The sequence below is a fragment of the Doryrhamphus excisus genome, chromosome 20 (genome assembly GCF_030265055.1).
Source record: "Doryrhamphus excisus isolate RoL2022-K1 chromosome 20, RoL_Dexc_1.0, whole genome shotgun sequence".
Taxonomy (NCBI): Eukaryota; Metazoa; Chordata; class Actinopteri; order Syngnathiformes; family Syngnathidae; genus Doryrhamphus; species Doryrhamphus excisus.
In genome coordinates, this window is record NC_080485.1 from 12,603,440 (window position 1) to 12,624,677 (window position 21,238).

Here is a 21,238-nt window from a genome sequence, read left to right on the forward strand (position 1 = left end):
ATTCATTCATTCATTAATGTTCTACTGCTTATCCTCTGGAGCCTATCCCAGCTGTCTTCAGGCAAGAGGCGGGGTACACCCTGGACGGGTGGCCAGCCAATCACAGGGCACATATAGACAAACAACCATTCACACTCACATTCATACCTATGGACAATTTGGAGTCGCTAATTAACCTAGCATGTTTTTGGGAATGTGGGAGGAAACCGGAATATAGCATAGAAAGCATAGAAAAGTTATCTACAATACAGTTTTTACCACTATTAGAGCCCTCTGGACAAGCACTAACACCCCTATAGTCAGCTTTTCACTCAAAAACTTACGCATTAGCATTCGGAATGCCTAATGCGAACATTACTGATACCTAGTGACCAGTGTGGAGTACTACATATCATTTATTGTTCAATAGTCACAAAACGATGATCATTCATTCATTCATTTTCTACCGCTTATCCTCACGAGTGTTGCGGGGGGTGCTGGAGCCTATCCCAGCTGTAGACAAACAATCATTCACATTCACATTCATACCTATGGACAATTTGGAGTCGCTAATTAACCTAGCATGTTTTTGGAATGTGGGAGGAAACCGGAGTACCCGGAGAAAACCCATGCATGAACGGGGAGAACATGCTAACTCCACACAGAGATGGCCGAGGATGGAATTGAACTCGGGTATCCTAGCTGTGAGGCCTGCGTTCCAAAAACATGCTAGGTTAATTGGCGACTCCAAATTGTCCATAGGTATGAATGTGAGTGTGAATGGTTGTTTGTCTATATGTGCCCTGTGATTGGCTGGCGACCAGTCCAGGGTGTACCCCGCCTCTCGCCAGAAGACAGCTGGGATAGGCTCCAGCACCCCCTGCAACCCTCATGAGGAAAAAGCGGTAGAAAATGAATGAATGAATTGCATGAATGTGATCGGTGTTGGTATCGGTATCGGGCGATTTCACTCATGAATTATCGGTATCGGTATTTTTACAAATGAAAATGAAAAAAATTGCCCTAAATGTTACCAGTTAGTCAAGTTTTATGATGGTTTTATGACAGTTTGACCCCAGAACTGATGATTTCTATTCATCTATTACATTTGAATCTCAAAGGTTCCACTGTAAAAAGATTTCAAAATGGGACAGTATGTGTTTTTTTCTCTCTTAACATCATTTTCTGAAGCAAAAAAAAGAGAGGAAAAAAAACATTTGGAAAGGAAACAGCACTAAATGTCCACTAAATGTGACAGCTGGACAGATGTACAAGCTCCTCCCCCGTCCACACACACACACACACACACACACAGAGGCTGGCTGGCTGTAGCTTGGAGGTGCCATTAACCAATTTAGCTTCCAGATGTCCATCATGGAGCCACAGCCAAAGTTGCACAGCTCTATGTGAGCTTCACACACACACACAGGTGTGAACATCCCACACACACACACACACACATACACACGCTGCCAATCTACAATGTGTCGATACTGAGGCAGAAACATACATATGGAGTGTCATGGATGTCTGATGTACAAGATTCACTTGAACACATCACACAAGCAGAGAACTGAATGTGTGTGTGTGTGTGTGTGTGTGAGGCTGACTTTTGATTGACAAGTACACATCCTGATAAAACCAGAGCTTTTTTTTTTTTTTTGATCATTCCTAAAATGAGCCTCCACCATCTGGAGACAAGCGAGTTAAATACACAGTTGTTCTTCCTGATGTCTCGTCCCACTGCGACGCACGCACACACACACACACACACAGACACACACACACTGGCACACGCGGAGGCACACACTGACGTTGCTGAAATGGACAGATGCTGCACCTCTAGAGGCACAGAGACTCAGCAGCTGTTCCCCAGCCAGTCAGATGGGCGACCATTGATAGTTCATGAATATTTTACGCTCAGTCAAAATGGCTGCATTCCAGACCGCCTACAAGAGCTGCCACGCTGCTCCAGATGAGCACGTGGTTAAAATATATGGATGGGCCTCCTCCCACTGTTTACTGGAAACAGGTTTGGTAGATGTTTGGGGGGGGGATGCGTTTTGAGTCTGGGTGTAGGCTTTGGGTGGGTATATTTTAGTCACTAGAACAGTGAAACCTTTACGTTTAAGGATACAGAAACAGTCCGTTTCAGGGTCAAACTGTGGCCATCATAATGTAAACCTTCAAACAGTATAAGCAAGGATTTCAATAAAAATGTAAACAATGACTTTATCTTTAGCTGAGTGGTTAGCATGTTGGCCACACATTCAGGAGATCGGGAAGACCTTAGTTCGAATCACCACTTGGGCATCTCTGTGTGGAGTTTGCATGTTCTTCCTGTGTGTGCGTGGGTTTTCTCCGGGTACTCCGGTTTCCTCCCACATTCCCAAAACATGCATTGTTAATGCATGCATGGTAATTGGCGACTCCAAATTGTCCATAGGTATAAACGTGAGTGTTAATAGTTGTTTGTTTATATGTCCAGTCCAGGGTGTACCCCGCCTCTTGCCCAAAGTCAACTGGGATAGGTTCTAGCATGTCCCGGTGATGCTAATGAGGATAAGCGGTGTAAAAAATTGATGTATTCTTATTGTATGTATTATTATTATTATTATAGGGCGGCACGGCAGTCGAGTGGTTAGCGCGCAGACCTCACAGCTAGGAGACCAGGGTTCAATTCCACCCTCGGCCATCTCTGTGTGGAGTTTGCATGTTCTCCCCGTGCATGCGTGGGTTTTCTCCGGGTATTCCGGTTTCCTCCCACATTCCAAAAACATGCTAGGTTAATTGGCGACTCCAAATTGTCCATAGGTATGAATGTGAGTGTGAATGGTTGTTTGTCTATATGTGCCCTGTGATTGGCTGGCCACCAGTCCAGGGTGTACCCCGCCTCTTGGCCAAAGACAGCTGGGATAGGCTCCAGCACCCCCGCGACCCTTGTGAGGAAAAGCGGTAGAAAGTGAATGAATTAATGATTATTATTTTTTTATTATTATTTTTATTATTATAATAATATTATTATTATTATATTATTATATTATTATAATATTATAACAATATTATAATATTATAATATTAACAATGAGCAAGGTGATCCCAAAACGCGGACAAATGTGTTTGAAAGTGGTAGCGACATAAAAGGCACACATTATTAACGATGTGTGTGTTTTAAGTCACATTTTACCATCATAGAAGTTTAAACCCTTCTTAAAACAAGACCCATCGCTCTCTCTCATACAATTTCTGGTGTTTCAATTATTAATAAACGCAAAGGGTACCAAATGAACTGATTCTGGGCATCTTCCTGATAGCGTAGAAGTTATAGTGGTAGGGTACTAAAACAAGAAGAAAGCTAGAAAACAAAGAGTGCCTTCTTTGTTCTTCTTCTTTGTTGAATAAATGGACTACTGCGGTATCAAGCTAGTGACATCTTCTTCAGGCATGTATTTCTGCTTGTATACAGTATGTGGAGTATTAACTCCTATAATGGAGTTGGATATGCTGGTGAAAGACCAAAGAGGCCAGCCAATTGTATACCACGAGACACCGTGTCCCTCTTCCTGTGTCTGCGCCTCAGAGGAATGGATCCATCTCATTTCATCTTATCAGGCCCCAGGCTGAGATTCAAACATCTGTCTGCGGCTGCTTCCCTCTGTCTACTCCTCTGTTGGCCGGCCAGTGCACCCCCACCCCCCCCAACCCCCTTACGAGCCTCCATTACTGGCACGATGAGGCCAGCACTTAATGGAAGACTACAATACTTTCTGGTTTGGACGGATGGTCCGCATGGGCTGGATGTACTCGTGCACATGCAGATTCCTTGTTACAATGTGACGGTACGACATGTTCATGTACCCTGGGTCAAAAATAATGATGCTGCAGTCGCTGCTTTGCTTTTAAGAGTAGATGTCATTATTGCGGACTCCTGCTGCCGAGCACCAAAGTATAGACATGATAAGATACTGCTCAGATGCCTCATTTGCATTGAATATGCTGTTTTATTGAGGTTAATGTGCTTGTGTTGTGCTGTATGCTACCATACCATTAAATGATAACATAAATTCAGTGGACACCTGCCACAGGTATTGGTGTCATAATATTATTTTGGTTGTGTGATAAATGTATAATAAACATATCAAATGAGCAAATTTCTAGTAGCAACAAAATGGAGCATGATAATTGTGCACCAAATGTTATATATTATTATGATTACCAGTAAATAATTGACTTTAATAACCTGTACACGCCTTTGAAAGTTCATAACAGTCACCTGTGTAGGGAGAACATGGAATCTACAGCGACCTCCAGAGGCAGAGAGTAGTATTGCAGGCTGCTTTTAGCTGTATAATTGCTGTGGTTTAGGAGCGTAGATGTCACTTTTGAGCTGAGAGTCTAAAATATTAGTTTTAAAAAGAAGATTTGAGAGATTTGTGGGTTTTAGCCGCACATCTCAAAGACATCAGGATGTAGGTAAGGCCTGTTGAGGCCTTTTTAGTCAAGTTAGTGTATGATTTTACAAAGAAATAGCCTAAATTTGACAAATTCACATTCAAAGCGTTTTATGTGTGTTGCTGAAATTAGCCGCCACTTTTGCTCAATCCCAGTTTTCCACGCAGGCTTCACGTTGGACGTCCGACTCCTCCCCGTGTGCTCTAATTGTACATTCCTACACAAGGCGCTCATTGTCCCGTCATGCCGCTAAAGAGGATCCCCCCCCAAATTGACAGGCACATAACAGGGTCATCATTCATTTGCATTTTAACAAGTCCTTCAGCTATGACACCGGATCGTGTGAATTCATTACCATACAACCATACGCTCCATCCAGCCACCTATTAGTAACGCCAATTAGTTTACTAGGGCGGCTTTTAGGGGTCGGGGGGGGGCATGGACGCAAATTGGCAACCGGGGCTAGGCCTAAACTTTTTAATGTCCCATGACAGACGTTCCATGAAGGTGTTTGTCCCACTGACCCACATGAGAGCGGCATTTTACATGATTTTATCATTTCATTATTGAGGGTTATTGTTGCAATTCTACTTTACTACTTACTTTTGTACTAATGCAGAAGCTTAGAGAATACTATAGGGACAAAAAAAAACATTAGTTTTGCCCATAATCAAAACTTAAGTTATCTTTGCAGGTTTGAAAAAGAATGGAGGGGGTGAAATCTTTATTTTGGTCAAGCTGCTGCACTTGACATTTTGAAAACCGCTATTGTCTTGTATATTATTTCAACTTTGTGGTGGTTTCACTTTGATGCTACGCTTTCATGTATTGAAATGGATCTGTTACTTTTGAAAAGAAGAAGGAGCCACACAGTAAACAAAGGGCAACAATGGACTTTGTCCAAAGAAGACACGCTTTGTTTTCTTAGTAGTGTCACATATGAAAGACCGTGGGTTGCTCACCAATCAGTGACGGCCTTTTGCTACCATATCACCGCAAATGCTATGCTAAAGGGAGGTTGGCAAAATTATAATTAATGGGATACATAGGGGGTTATGGTATAGATACATACGTATATTTATCAATATCTTCCGAATGTACCCAATGTTTTGACAGAGGTACTTTCACTTTGATGCTAATTGTATTGGAAGGAATAGGTTACGTTTTAATGACATATTTAAGTGTGTCATTACAAAGGGTAGTACTGTATTGGAGCGATACAAGCATGATGGATATATTTTTCACAATTAATTATACCGTGCTGGAGCCTATCCCAGCTGTCGCCTGGACTGGACTGGACGCCAGCCAATCACAGGGCACATATAGACAAACAACCATTCACACTCACATTCATACCTATGGACAATTTGGAGTCGCTAATTAACCTAGCATGTTTTTTTGGAATGTGGGAGGAAACCGGAGTAACCGGAGAAAACCCACGGGGAGAACATGCAAACTCCACACAGAGATGGCCGAGGGTGGAATTGAACCCTGGTCTCGTAGCTGTGAGGTCTGCGCGCTAACCACTCGACTGCCGTGCCGCCCTATTATTATTAGTAGTATTATTATTATTATTATTAATATTATTATTATTATTACAACCATTCACACTCACATTCATACCTATGGACAATTTGGAGTCGCTAGCATGTTTTTGGAATGTGGGAGGAAACCGGAGTACCCGGAGAACATGCAAACTCCACACAGAGATGGCCGAGGGTGGAATTGAACCCTGGTCTCCTAGCTGTGAGGTCTGCGTGTTAACCACTCGACCGCCGTGCCGCATTGTATGTATTAAAAAGGGAATAATAACTATATTATCCTGTTAATAAGTACAGCAAGCATCAATATCAAGCAAAACAAGCATCAGTATCAACAATGGTGGTCCTATATTTACTTTGTATAGGAGTTGGTATTTGCAGAATGGGAGAACCCTACTTTCAAAGTGGTGCACCTGCTCGCATTAGCCCCGCCCCCCTCCAACCAGACTACACTACCTATGATGCACCTCTCTCTCTCTCCCTGCTGCACCAGTCCTCCCCACACACTTGCAGAACCAGTCGGTTTGGATGGGCTACTCCTCTCATTGTCAGCGTGCGTTACCGCTGCTGTGCTGTTCTAGCCTGGTGTCAACCTACGCCGAACGAGAGACGAAGAAGAAGAAGACATATCCTCACCCCCCACCCACCTCCTTACCTCCAGCTTCCTGGCTGCTTCCAATTGGCCTCTGCTCCCCTCCTGGGCGGGCATCATTGGCTCCCAGCCTTGCCAGTCAGTGTCGCCCTCCTTCCCCCAGCCTTGAGTTGTGTGGAGAGCAGCAGCAGCAGCAACAGCTCGGAAACATCTGGCCGCCGCAGAGTGCTCGACTCCCCGCGTCCCTGCCCTGCCTGCCTGCGCTCCTTCGTCCTCGACAGCCTGTTATGGAAATGAACCCAAAGTCAGTCTAGTCGGCTGAGGGGAAGAAACGGAGGAGACGGCGGACCTCGCTGCCTGTAAGTGTTCGCTTCTTCCAATACGAGAGTCCGATTAAAGGAGGCTGTTATAGGAAGGGGGGTAAAAGTAGCTAAAGCTTCCTTAGCATGGCTGTGTGTTGCTAAGTGTTAGCTCTCCTTTTTAGCAGCTGTTGTCATAGCACCAGGGGCCTAAGCAAGTACTACACTGCAAATAGCTCAACAAGACAGATGCTTTTTTTTTTTTTTGGTCATCGCTTGACTTTTGTTTGCCGCTAAGGCTTCCAAGCTAGCTGCTTTTTGCTCTCTCCTCTCTGCGTGTGTCTTTTTATTTATTTATCGTGGGTTTGTTTTGTTTACCTCAACACTTTGCTTTCAAGTTTTATCCCAGTATTCGTCATGGTATTCTTCTAAAAGTAAAAAAAATAAAAATAAAAATAAATAAATAAAGGAAAATATTCTCCCAATTAACACGGTTGTGTATAAGTAAAAACAATAAATGAAAATGTGAGTGATTTATACATGATTTATACATTAAAGGGACACATGCAGCTAACTAAACGTGTCATAAGTTATCACATATTACATTTTTAAAAAGTGTTTACAGGCATAACAAAAGTATATATTAAATATAACAGTGTAAATTCAAATATCAGAGACCCTGTTGGCTTTTCATAATTAATATAAAAATCCAAACAGAATTGTTGTTACATTGAAGGCCTCCTGTATCTGTTAAAAGTGCCATAAAGTGTATTAATGTCTAAGCCTTGTTTACCGGCGGAACAAAATGTATATCTTGTGATGAAATATGTCAATATATATACATATATATCATGAATTTATTACCTTGCAATTTTCAATTAAATTTTGTACTCCTTTATGTATTATTTTATGAATGACCAAGCCATCCACAAACTCAAACTTAATGTCTTTACTATTACACATTAATACTAAGATGGTAAACACAGGAAGTGAACAAACTATTGTATTTACTGAGACTCAGAGAAGGGGGTAGAATTAAATCAGCTCTGCTTCCTCCTACTCCTTTTTGCCACGTTCTTTCATGTAACTTGGATAAGCATGCTTGAAATAAACCCTAACAAATGTAAACAAAAGAGACCGGGTTTGCCATTCATAATTGATAAGTTGTGTTAACCTGCTGAACTTTGTCCAAGTGCTTTCAAAGTTCACATGCTTTAAAATATTAATAATAAGAACATATCTAAATGTGTCGCAATCGTGAGGTTTTCACTAATAATCCAAAAAGTCTGGCTCGGCTGTGGGTGTTTCTGCTCCTTAGGTTGCTTATTGCTTGTTTATATTTTTTGTTTCTATTGTATCATAGCAGGTCTTGTTGCTCGTCCCAGGGTGGCGGTGGTGAAGGGGGGGGGGTGTTTGGACAAACGAATGAATGAGCGAATGAGCGAATGAATACAAGACGAGGCTGTGGCGCTGAAGCGTAAAGAAGTAGAAAACAATATCAACTGCGTGCGTCTGTCGGTTGCAAACGGGTCTTTGTTTGCGGTTGCTGGAGAGATGAAAAGCTACGAGAAAACGAGTTATTTTAAGCGACGTAAACTTGTGTTTGTGTGCGTGAACTAATTTTTCTACTAAAAAAAAAAAAACAAAACCCTCAAACCCCTCCGCTGCTGTTAGTCATTCATGTTGTTTCCCAGCCAGAGAAAGAAAGGAGGGGGGGGAGAAAAATGGCAGAGGGGGGGAGAGGCGACAAAGTTGCGTGGTGTTGGTTAAAATGAAAGAGGAGTCTGGTGGCAGGAGTGTAGAGGAGGCAGCATATGGCTGTAGAAAGAGCACAGCTGGAGGTAGCATCTCCATCTGAGGATGATGTCAGAGCAGCTGACAGGCTGCCATCCACCCCTCCCCGGCCCTTTATTGTGAAGCAGCCTGGGAGTTAGTGCTCTGTGTATGTGTGTGTGTGTGTGTGTGTGTGTGTGAGCGCCAGTTAGGAGAAGGAGGAGGAGGAGGAGGTGGGAGGTGGTATCTCGTTCCCCCTCCAACATCTCCACCACTTTGCATCTGTCCCTCGCAGTTTGAACAGTGAGCTTTTTGTGTGTGTGTGTGTGTATGCGCGCGTGTCTTCTACCCACTCGTCGACTCAAGAGCGGGCGGGCGGGCGGGCGAGCAAAGCCGAGCGAGGCGAGAGAAGAGAAGGAAGAGAAGGAAAGAGCAGCAGCAGCTCCTCAGCCACAGTGGAGTTAATCAAGTTGATGCGTACCGCTGCAGGTATGGTCTCGTATAACTCTTGTGTGTGTGTTTGTGTGTGTGTGTGTGTGTGTGAGTAGTAGATGTTTGGACTAGAAGTGTGGACTAGAAGCAACATTATTTCAAGTTCGGACCGGCATATTAAATGTTGCTAATTTTTGTTTTTTTGGTTTAAGTTCTGAAGAGTTTAAGAGTAAATAATCAAAAAGTAACGTTATTTAATCCCAGTAATCTAACTTATAAAGGGTGGAGGGGTTTGTGTAAAATCACTGGAAAGCATGTGCGGGCGCCTCTAGCCGGCCCGGAGTAGAGGAGACTAATTTAGAAGTTGCAGATTTGAGCTGCCTGAATTGGCTAGACAGCTGTAATCGCACTCCCTCCTAGTCTTAATCTCTTTATCTGGCTAGCAGCTGCCATATGGCCCCCGTCAGCTGGATCAGATGTGGCTAAGCCTCCATCGCTGCCTGCCTGCCTGCCTGTCCGTCCCAGCCTCGCGTCTTTCTCTCTTGTCCGCCCCTCCTCTCGACAAAGTTGACGGACCGGGGGCCGGGTTAGTTCGGGAACCACGATGCCCACCAACCACTCCGTCGCCGGCTCTTTCCCTACTGCCGTTGTCGCTGCTGTATTTATTTTTAGCCATCTTTAAGGATTAGGATTGATGCTGTGACGAGCAGGGCACTTACAGTGATTGTATTGTAAATCTTCTCTTCTTCTGGGCAGACGGGGGGGGTGAGAGGAATGGGAGGGGGGGTTGCGAGTGCAGCTCCGCCGATGTGCGAGGTTTTTCTCGTAAGACTACGACGGGAGGGAAGGTGTGCGTGAGTGAAGGATAGAAGTGGTAGACATGAGTGTGTGTGTGTGTGTGTTGGGGGGGGATAGAATGAAGGAGGGGCGAGTTCACCCTTGTCCCCGTAAGCCCCCCCCTCTCAACTCCCCCCCGCCCTCCTCCCGTCAATTCCCCTCCCCTCATTAAAAGTAGTCCGAACAAGCATGCACACTCTCATCCATTCTTGCGAAGGCTTCATTCAAATGAGGCCATTTAACTGTTTAGGCTAACGAGCGTCATGTATTTTCTCAGGCGGGACAAACCGACGTGGCTAACAGGTGGGAAATCATCGCGTCGCATTTCAATTTCTCACTTTTATTCACTTTTATCAGCAAAATTCATCTTTTTCCTAAAAGAGCTGCGCTGAGGTTTTAGTTTTGACGTTGTGGAGGTGGCAGCTGAGCAGGGAGGTAGGCAGGTGTGTGTGTATGTGTGTGTGTTTGTTGTGTACGTGAGGACAGCGTGTACAGCTGAAAGCCGGTTACCTAAAAGGGCCGTGCCAGGCCAGGCCAAAGTGGGTTAATAAAAATAACCAGCGTAGGAGCAGCGACAGTCCAGAGTGCAGGCAGAGGAGGCAGGAAAGATGCATCACTGCTGCACTGCTTTGCCACCAAAAACTCCTGCTGTTGTTATTACAGCGTACTTTATTACCAGCTTTTTTTATTATTTCCTTCTTGTTATTTACACTCCTGCTTAGGGACAGAGTACAGTATGACTGCTTTTTGCATATGTTGCTAAAAATACATCCGCTTGATTTGACTGGATGTTTAGTCTCCTCCGGTTCTTCTTATTGTTTTTTTTGTTTTTTTTTTACTTTGTTGTTTTTTGAGGTTTGCTATATATTTTTTAATCTTCAGTGTCGTCTCATCTGCGCTTTGTTTTGCGCCATATGTGTGCTTGGCATCCGTTTCCTGCGCTTTCTCTTTTAATTGGCCTCGTTGGAGAGTATTTTACTTGGTTAAATTTTGTTGGTGTTAGCGAGCACGTTTTTTTGTGACAATGACGAGCTTGATCTGTGGGCTTAATGAAGTCTGTTGTCTTGGAATAAGTGTGTAATTCTTAGTCTATCCGTTCACGCAAACGTCAATTAAAACGCATCAAATGCGTCATTAACGCATCTAAAACGGCTGGCTTGGGTTTTTTGGCTTGATTTCTGACACTGCGTCCATGTGTGTGTGTGCAGGTTATGAGGACAGCAGGATGGAGTTCCCCGACCACAGCAGACATTTACTACAGTGTCTGAGCGAGCAGCGGCACCAGGGTTTCCTGTGCGACTCCACGGTTTTGGTGGGCGATGCCCAGTTTCGAGCGCACCGCGCCGTCCTGGCTTCGTGCAGCATGTATTTCCACCTCTTCTACAAAGACCAGCTGGACAAGCGGGACGTGGTGCACCTCAACAGCGACATCGTGACGGCTCCTGCGTTCTCCCTGCTCCTGGAGTTCATGTATGAGGGCAAGCTGCAGTTCCAGGATCTCCCCGTAGAGGACGTGCTGGCCGCCGCCTCCTACCTGCACATGTATGACATTGTCAAGGTGTGCAAGAAGCGGCTGAAGCAGAAGGCCACGGCGGAGGCGGACAGCACGCGCAGGGAGGACGACGGCGGCTCCAGTTGCTCCGATAAGGCGGACAGTCTCTCGGATGGCTCCACGGGGCGGCCGGCCACCGCCGATCTACTGCACAGCGATGAAGAAGAAGAGGGGAAGACCGAGGGAGCGCCGCTGTGGTTGAGGCTGCCGTCGGCCGACAGACCGGGGACGCCGGCGATGGCCACGACGAGCCCCGGTCACGGTGAGGCGGAGCCGCAGGGCGGCGAGGGGCTGGCTGAAGGCACCAAGCTGCTCTCCCCGGCCGGAAGCCCCTCCAGCTCCACCGGATCGCTTTCCCAGAAGTCTCACCGCTCGGCAGGCTCCCGGGGACACCGTGGCAGGCGGGTGTCCAATGACGCCGCCGACTGCGTCCTGGACCTGTCAGTCAAACCGACGGCCGGCAGTAACCACGGCAACCACCACCCGACGTTTTTCAGCGGCGCAGCCACGCCAGACAGCCTGCAAAGCCCGTTGGCGGTGAGGGTGAAGGTGGAGAGGGGTGTGGCTTCAGATGAGGACGAGGACCTAGGGGGCGGGGACTATGAGATGGAGCACAGCGGCATCGCCAAGGCCACGGCTCCCAGCGCTAACGGGGGCTTGACCCACCACGGGGTCGGGGGTCCTCTGTCGGTACAGAGGAGGCTCGGCTTGGAGGCGCACCTGTCGGCGCTCCGAGAGGCGTCGCTGGCGTCCGAGCTGGATCGCGATGAGAAGGCCCCCGCCGCCGCCGCAGACAACGAGGACATACTCAGCGGCGAGAGCGAGCGCGCCCAGGCCGAGGCGGCCAGCATGGACAGCACGCTGCTCCCGTACGTGTCCAACATGCTATCAACGCCGCACACGCAGATCTTCATGTGCCCGCTGTGCAACAAGGTGTTCCCCTCGCCGCACATCCTGCAGCTCCACCTCAGCTCCCACTTCAGGGAGCAGGAGGGCATCCGCTCCAAGCCCGCCGGCGACGTCAACGTGCCCACGTGCACCATCTGCAGCAAGACCTTCTCCTGCATGTATACGCTCAAACGCCACGAGCGCACACACTCCGGCGAGAAGCCCTACACCTGCACCACCTGCGGCAAGAGCTTCCAGTACTCACACAACCTTAGCCGCCACGCCGTGGTGCACACGCGCGAGAAGCCGCACGCTTGCAAGTGGTGCGAACGCCGCTTCACGCAATCGGGGGACCTCTACCGCCACATCCGCAAGTTCCACTGCGAACTTGTCAACTCGCTGTCGGTCAAGAGCGAACCGCTGGCGCTGCCCAACGTCAGGGACTGGGCCATCGAGGACAGCTCGCAGGAACTGTGGAAGTAGAGGCGCGCTAGTGACGTCCTTTTTCCACATTTTGGGGGAGGGGGGGTTGTTTGATGAGTCATGTTCTTGTTTGTTGCAAAAATCTCATTCAATTGCACTTTAATAGCACATGAAAATGTTACTACTGAGTTTTTCATCAACTAAAAAGGGGTTTTGATTTTATTCTGGATTTTTATTCAGAGAAGGTCTTGCCTGTTTGAAGGGTTAAAAAAAAAAATCGTATTATTTAACTTCTGTGTTTCATTTCACAACACTCCGACTCGGACAGACGCCATGCTCCACAAGAGAAAAAAAAGCATCACGATACACTAAACGGGTATCACGATACCGCCGCATACACTTTGAAGAAGTGTGTGTGTGTGTGTGTGTGTGTGCACACTGCTACGGCAACACCTGATGTGCACGTGTGTGTGTGTGTGTGTGTTAATTAGATGTTCCACTGGCACGGAGGCGCAGCTAGCGTCGTGGTGCGTTCAGGGCGAGTCGAGCGACTGACAAACTGATGGCACTCATGCAATGCACAGCCTCCTTTTTAGTTTTTTTTTTTTGATTATTTTATTCACTTCCAATCAATTTGAAGAATTTTCTACAAATTTTACAAATGATTCTAATAATTATTATTATTATTATTGTTATTAATTATGAATGAATAGATTTGTTGTTTCTGAAATCTAGCTGGCAGTCTTTTTAAACTTGTTGGAAAAGTATTTAATTTAAGGTTGTATATTGTTCTGCTATAGTTTTAATTCTTTTTTTTTTAATTATTATAATTATGAATAATTTTATTTTGTTACATTTTTTGTTTTTTTTTTTGTAACGGGACCTGCTGTTGCTGCATGATGTCCAAACTTGTATATTTTAAGATTTCATAAAAAAAAAAGAAATGTGAATTTGCTGTGTTACTGTACACATAGTTATTGATCAAATATTTGACAATGGGCTCCCTTCTTCTTTTTTTTTTTTTTTTAAATACAAAAATATTTTTTTTGTGATTACTACTCCAGGGTGACGTGTTGCAAAGCTGACAAAGGTGGGTGGGGGAGGGGCATGCATGGATTATTATCGTTTTTTTTTATTATTTTGTCTTAAAACATCGGGGGGAATTTAGCTTGACAGTGAAAAGATGTCTTTGGGAATGTGATGACGCTTTTGAAGCCTGTGTCTATGTGCACTGTGTGTGTGTGTGTGTGTGTCGGTACTTGTGTGTCAGTTTTTCATCGTCCCCACTTCCTCAGGTTTATGTTGTGGTCCCTGGCGTCCTCTGAAGGCTCTGCAGGTCTGACGAGCACGGTCATGTGACACCAACATGGCCAAAGGATGATGAGAATCCGGAGGGGCGGGGTGGGGGTGGTGGGGGGGACTGTCCTGCTGAAAAAGTACAAGGGTCAGCATGAGTGAAAACACCTTTTTAAGCTAAAAAAAAAAAAAAAAGATGTTTGCTGGAAAAGATGCCTTCGAATTCAACATTTCTTGTTGACAAATGTCATCTTGGGATCAAAACTACTGTTTTTTTTGGGAGGGGGGGTATGATGTTTGGTTTTTGTGTTGAATTCAAGCGGGGTGGAAATGGTTTTCAAACAAATGGTCAAGCGTTAATACAATCCCCCCAAAAAACGACTTTCTGAACGCTCCACAGCCCTCAGACATGTGTGTGTGTGTGTGTGTGTGTGCCCCCTCCCCATCCATGCATCCTGCTGCAGTTTGCATCATCACTACTGCTGTTTTTTTTTCATCTAATATATTTCTGGTTGTACTTGACTGCCTTAAACTGCTGTAGTCCAGGCTGATTATTCCTCTTTTTTTCCTTTCTTTTCTTTTATTTAAATCGAATTGAATTCTATTTGTAATAATTTATTTCCGAAGCATGAGTGATGTCAAGCGCTCTGGAGGCTGTGAACTATATAACATACACATACTCATTTTTTTTTTTTGCTGTGTTTACTTGAAAATAAGTGCGTGTGTGTGTGTTGGGGTCGGGGGGAAAGAGTTGTTTTAATTTTAAGTCAAAATCTAAAAATGTCTTAGACAGTTTGTGGGGGTAGAAGGGGCAGGTGGGCGGGTTTTAAAAAAGACTTTTTTTTAAATATTAAAAAAAAGACAATCACCGTCAAACAAGCAGATTTCTTCAGATATATTTGCTCCCCGTTGAGATTAAATACTTCTGTTGTTTTATTGGTTTAAAAATAAAAAATTGAGTCAGATTTAGTCATTTTTAGCTTTGACAATCATAGTTTGACTTTTTTTTTTTGTGGTGGTTGTTTTTCTCAAGGGGAGTGAATTTGAATTGTGTTTAGTTTTGTAATTTCCAGTGTGCTGTTGTTGACATTTTTAAATTGTGTGCAAACTGCAATAAATTATAAGACTCTTGACATTGGAACTGTTTGTGTTGGAAGCTTTTTTTTTTTTTTTGGTGCTATCTTTGACCTTAAAGGCATCGTTACGCATTCAATTGAGCATCATAGTAGCGATTGTACAAGTTAACACATGTTCAGAAGGAGCATTTAAGACTCCAGAAGGGCCGACGAGGAAGGTTTTGGCATGGCCAGCGAGTGGTGGCGATTGTGGGAGGAAGAGCTATATGCTACCTGCGTGCACATTGGTCCTCCATATTGGCCGCACTCCTGCATGTGTAGGCTGCGTTTGAGGAACTGCAAAGAAGAAAAAAAAAAAAGTGTGCACTGTGCAGCAGCTTGTTGAGCACCACCTCCCCCCTCCTCCTCCTCCTCCCGTGTCTGCAACACACACATATGCACATTCAGGCGGCTTGCAAAGCTCCTCAAGTAGTTTCCGAGCAAAGAAATCAGCTTTAGCTCATGTCTCGCTGCTCCTACAGATGCATTTAAAAGCCTCTGCGCTGGGCGGCCGAGGAGCGGCGTTCATTAGGCCACAGATGGTCCCCTCGGTAAGCCCCCCGACGCACACTCACGCCATAAGCTGGCTCCTAATCTTGATGGCATTGTCCCCGAGTCTGATGAGCTCCTAATTTTACTCCAAGAAACCTGGAAGTGTCCAAAAAAAGAACTTAAAGATAATAAGAAAACCTTCAGATAAGAATGCATTATGAGGAGGGAAGGAGTGGAGTGCAGAGGGGGGGGTTTATGGTTCTCCAGCAGGTGTACAAGTGTTTGAAAAGTGGCCCGCTCCTCCTTTTCAAAGCATTCAAAGCTGCTGTTGAAAATACAACAACAACAAGGCTCCCCATTAATTGCAATCTGCAGCGTTGGAAGTGAACATCTGCTTGCAGGGCGACCGCTCGCTCTCTCAGGGCAAGGAGGCCGTGCGAGGTTCGCCGTGAATGTAGGTCATTAATTTGTTTCTGTCCTTTGTTTACTTAAGGAAGGGGAGGTGGGGTGGGGTGGGGGGGGGACAAAGGGGCAGCTGCAGAACCATTTGGCTGTGCCCAAAGGCGGCCCAGCTCAACATGTTGGGAGGCTGAGACCAGCTTTGGCTCCTGTCTGGGGGTGCCGGGCCCCTCGCACCGCGCCGCCTCGCGTGAGGGAACCGCCTCTGCCAAGCTGCCAGGGAGGGCGACTCTATACCAAGCACAGGGTGTGAGGGAGGGAGAGGGGGGGTTTAGATAAAGACCAGAGTCCAGCCTCCTGATGTTTAATGCTGTTGAAGTAAAGTAGCAGCTGAGAAAAAATCAAATTTTGCAAGTTGCAGTCCTTTTTGGACCCTTGTTGGGTCGCTTGTATTAAAGTATACGTCTCACTTGACCAACCAAAAAAAGTCTACAATTTTACTAGGACTAAAATGCCCCAAATTTTAAATATTGGCAATTTCGGAATACATTTATTAAAAATGTACATGTACGTTTTTTTTTTAATGTTTTCAATTTCCAAACTTCTATGTACTTAAATGATATTTACTAACTTCCACTTGAAATAAGGAACACATTCTGACTCATTTTGTTTCTAATCTTCAGACCGCCGATGTTATGAATGTGTACCTTTTACGGCGTTCATCTTTAGTCATGTCACATTTTTGTGGCCACTTGTTGCTATTCAGACTTCATGAACGACAAACAATAATAAGAATAAGAAGAACAAAATGGCATGCTTGGCTGCCTCACACAGCAGAGAAAGGACAGGGGGAGACGGCAAGCACTATCTAGGTGCGCATGCACATAAGCGCCATGGAAAGTGGATGGACGGAAGGTTATATAGTTTTTATTTTGATAAAGACTTTAAAAAAAGCTCTTTGTTACTATTACTTAGTATCAACGTTTCAGCTTTTTTTCTTTTTATGTCTTTTGCTCTATTTTTTTTTCAAAATTTTTGGGGTGTCATTTTATTTCTATAATATGCTGCGGGCTAATAAAAAATAAGTTTCGATCCACAAATTGTACGAGTTGAGCAATAGATGTGAGCCTCCGTGAGCAAACACAACTCACAACAACTATTTAGCTTGCTAGATGGTAATTAAAGACAGAAGTCGAGTGCTATTGCAGATGGAACTAATTGATAACACTCTTTTTTTATTGAAAATGTTGATCCGAAATCAGAGGAAAACAGCTATTTAGCTTGCTAGATGGTAATTAAAGAAAGAAGTCGAGTGCTATTGCAGATGGAACTAATGGATAACTCTTTTTTATTGAAAATGTTGATCCGAAATCAGAGGAAAACAGCTATTTAGCTTGGTAGATGGTAATTAAAGAAAGAAGTTGAGTGCTATTGCAGATGGAACTAATTGATAACTCTTTTTTATTGAAAATGTTGATCCAAAATCAGAGGAAAACAGCTATTTAGCTTGCTAGATGGTAATTAAAGAAAGAAGTCGAGTGCTATTGCAGATGGAACTAATCGATAACACTCTTTTTTATTGAAAATGTTGATCCAAAATCATAGGAAAACGGCTATTTAGCTTGCTAGATGGTAATTAAAGACAGAAGTCGAGTGCTATTGCAGATGGAACTAATCAATAACACTCTTTTTATTGAAAATGTTGATCCAAAATCAGAGGAAAACAGCTATTTAGCTTGCTAGATGGTAATTAAAGACAGAAGTCGAGTGCTATTGCAGATGGAACTAATCGATAACACTCTTTTTTTATTGAAAATGTTGATCCAAAATCAGAGGAAACGGCATTCATGGAGGTGAGCTGCACGCAATCTCAGAATGAGAGACCTGGATAGCAGCAAAGCGTAACCAAAGGTCAAAAATGTGTGCCGAGTCACAATCATTATTCTTTTTTTTTTTTCAACACAGTTCCATCTGCTGTGGTGATTTATTTGGGTTTTCTAGTTCAACTTTACTCCACTTTGATGAAAATGAATATTTACGGATTCGATGCATTAGCTTTTAAAATGTTTGCGTGAGTATGCAAATGAATCAGCAACTTCAAAATAAGGCCGCGGTGTGAAATGTTCCTGTGGAAAGAAGGAAAAAAAAAAGAAAAAAAAAGGAGCTGGCTAAATGTACAGTAAGAAGGAGACAAAGGCTTCTTTTGAAAAGAAAAGAAAAGAAAAGGAGCTTTTAGCGCGGACAAGACAAGCTCTCCTGCTAAGAGCGCCTTCTCAGGGGGAAAAGCCCTCTGGATTCTTTTCATGTGTGAGACTTGTTGATTGTCCGTGAAAAGGGGACACACTCCCGGGGCCGGGGCAAGCGAGAGACTAAAACTGAGTGAGCGAGACTGCGATATGTGTGTGTGTGTGTGTGTGTGTGCAAGTGATCCAGGATTGTCTGCATATTTAAAAGAGCTCCTTTGTCAAAGCACTCAGCACAGCAGGACAGAAGGCAAAGCAACAAGCGGCCCTCAGCATGCACACAATACAGTGGCACTACACCGGCAAGGGGGGGGGTGAAAAAATTGGGGGATGGAAGATATTTTTTTTGGGGGGTGGGAGAAGAGGGGGTACGGTGTCCCAGCGAGCCATCCATCCATCCACTTCACCCTCCTCCTCCCTTTTCTGCAAAACAAAAGGCAACTTGAATATCTGCTGCATGATTGTGTGTGAGAGAAAGGGGGCCCCCACATCTATGCCCCCCCCCCCATAACCCCCTTTTTGCATACACTCACACACATTAATGTGCATCGTAGTGGGACGCCGGTTATATTTGTATTTGCAAACCATTTTTTGTCCATCCGTCATAAATAATGACTTTAATAATAATCACTTTATGAAATGCTTAGACAATTCAACCCTCATGCAGCTGACTCTTTTTTTTATTGAAAATGTTGATTTGAAATCAGAGAAAAACTGCTATTTAGCTTGCTAGATGGTAATTAAAGAAAGAAGTCGAGTGCTACTGCAGATGGAACTAATTGATAACTCTTTTTTTATTGAAAATGTTGATCCGAAATCAGAGGAAAACAGCTATTTAGCTTGCTCGATGGTAATTAAAGAAAGAAGTCGAGTGCTATTGCAGATGGAACTAATTGATAACACTCTTTTTTATTGAAAATGTTGATCTGAAATCAGAAGAAAACAGCTATTTAGCTTGCTAGATGGTAATTAAAGAAAGAAGTCTAGTGTTATTGCAGATGGAACTAATTGCTAACACTCTTTTTTTATTGAAAATGTTGATCCGAAATCAGAGGAAAACAGCATTCATGGAGGTGTGCTGCCTGTCCTCTGAATGAGAGACCTGGATAGCAGCAAAGCATAATCAAGAGTACAACAAATGCGTACATGTTGGCAGGAGTGCTTCTAAAAGCATTCACTTGGAGTTATGATAAATATATGAAAAGAAAAAAAAAAAAAAATATATATATATATATATATATATTTTTTTTTTTTTTAAAGCAGAAAAATAAATCTGTTTCTCCAATGCTTCCATTTAAGTACGACACACGTACAATGTGAATAACAACAATGAAAATTGCAGTGCACTTTTATGCCCCCAACCTCCCTCTGCCACCTTCTCCCAGCTGTGTGTGCCAGATAAGGGGTGCCAGCAGGGCGTGTAGGGTGGTGCTGGTAAACGGCTGGCACCGGGACACATGTGCACAACTCAGCACTTTATCATCACCGCAGTGGACCCGAGAAGGAGGGGAGTAGAAGGGGGGGAGGGAGGGGGAGACAGGGCCACTGTTGGCCTGCTGTGTGATGATGTGGAGACGTGAGCACGGTGGATGAGTGTTTACATGGAAGTCACATGTGGAACACCTGTCAAAGACTTGGCAAGCAAAGTACGGTATGTGAGTGGAGGTCAAGTCAGTCCATCTTTTTGCCCTATGGCTTGTTATGAAATCAATCTACTAATCAGCATGTGTATAACACACAGGGCAAGGGAAATATGGATTTACCTAAGCTGACATGGACGCGAGAGTATGTGCCTCACTAGCCAAGCAATTAAAAAAAAGTGAAAAAATTATTAATAAAAAAGAAATTATAAAATAAATTATAATAAAAAATATATAATAATAATAATAATAAAAAGCTGCACGCAGGCCTCACAGCTAGGAGACCCGAGCCTTGTCCATAGGTATGAATGTGAGTGTGAATATAACAATTATTTAAAAATTGGGCTGCACGGTGGACGAGTGGTTAGCGCGCAGACTTCACATGAATGTGAGTGTGAATGGTTGTCTATATGTGCCCTGTGATTGGCTGGCCACCAGTCCAGTGTGTACCCCGCCTCTCGCCTAAAGACAGCTGGGATAGGCTCCAGCATCCCCCGCAACCCTTGTGAGGATAAGCGGTAGAAAATTAATGAATTAATAATAATAATAATAATAATAATAATATTGATATAACATAATAATAAAAAATAATAATACAATAATAATAATAAGTAGCTGTCTTCGGGCGAGAGGCGGGGTACACCCTGGACTGGTCGCCAGCCAATCACAGGCCACATATAGACAAACAACCATTCACACTCACATTCATACCTATGGACAATTTGAAGTCGCCAATTAGCCTAGCATGTTTTTGGAACAGCTGGGATAGGCTCCAGCACCCCCGCGACCCTCGTGAGGAAAAAGCGGTAGAAAATGAATGAATGAATGAAAGAATAATAAGTAGAAAAACACAAAAAATATACAAATTTAGTCAAAAGTTAAAAACATGATATATGGCTAACATTTCAAATTGCAATATTTTGCACATTTTGCATAAAAAAATAATATCTGCATGATTGGCTTTCAGCAAGATGCCCTTTAATTAACCCCATCTATTCCAGTCCTGGTAGTTACTGGGAACGAGAAAAACCAGACCAGGCGACATATTAAAGTACGAGCTCAGCCTGCCAATTCAGGGATTGATTTTTGGGGTAAAATTTATGCATACAATATGTCCAAAAATATGTCCGCCGCAACGCCTTGTATTTGCCTATTTATTATTACACGCTGGACCGGACGTGTTCTCAAAGAGAGGACGCATGGAAATGGCTCCTGACAGAACGGTGCATGGTTTGTGTGACCAGTTAACGGGTGCATGCGTGTAGCATTTGTGTGTGTGTGATTG

General features: G+C 44.1%; 1 protein-coding gene across 4 annotated transcripts; it reads left to right on the forward strand.

The window, feature by feature from the left end:
• Window positions 1–6,504: 6,504 nt before the first annotated feature.
• On the forward strand, window positions 6,505–13,786 carry zbtb18 (zinc finger and BTB domain containing 18). 4 transcript variants are annotated; one of them, XM_058059182.1, is made up of 3 exons: window positions 6,505–6,923; window positions 9,003–9,125; window positions 11,114–13,786. In XM_058059182.1, the coding sequence occupies exons 2-3, from the start codon at window positions 9,110–9,112 to the stop codon at window positions 12,826–12,828; spliced, it is 1,731 nt and encodes a 576-aa protein (XP_057915165.1). In that variant the 5' UTR covers window positions 6,505–6,923; window positions 9,003–9,109; the 3' UTR covers window positions 12,829–13,786. The 4 variants fall into 4 exon arrangements, with proteins under 4 accessions (XP_057915165.1, XP_057915166.1, XP_057915164.1 ...); XM_058059183.1 differs by lacking the exon at window positions 9,003–9,125; XM_058059181.1 differs by lacking the exons at window positions 6,505–6,923; window positions 9,003–9,125 and adding an exon at window positions 10,055–10,208.
• The last annotated feature ends 7,452 nt before the right edge of the window (window positions 13,787–21,238 follow it).

Excerpts from the sequence above, each read along its gene's own strand:
- zbtb18 (XM_058059181.1), top strand. The coding sequence starts at position 10,169 with ATGTATTTTCTCAGGCGGGACAAACCGACGTGGCTAACAG. Across the intron at positions 10,209-11,113 it reads CAAACCGACGTGGCTAACAG|GTTATGAGGACAGCAGGATG; the intron begins GTGGGAAATCAT and ends GTGTGTGTGCAG.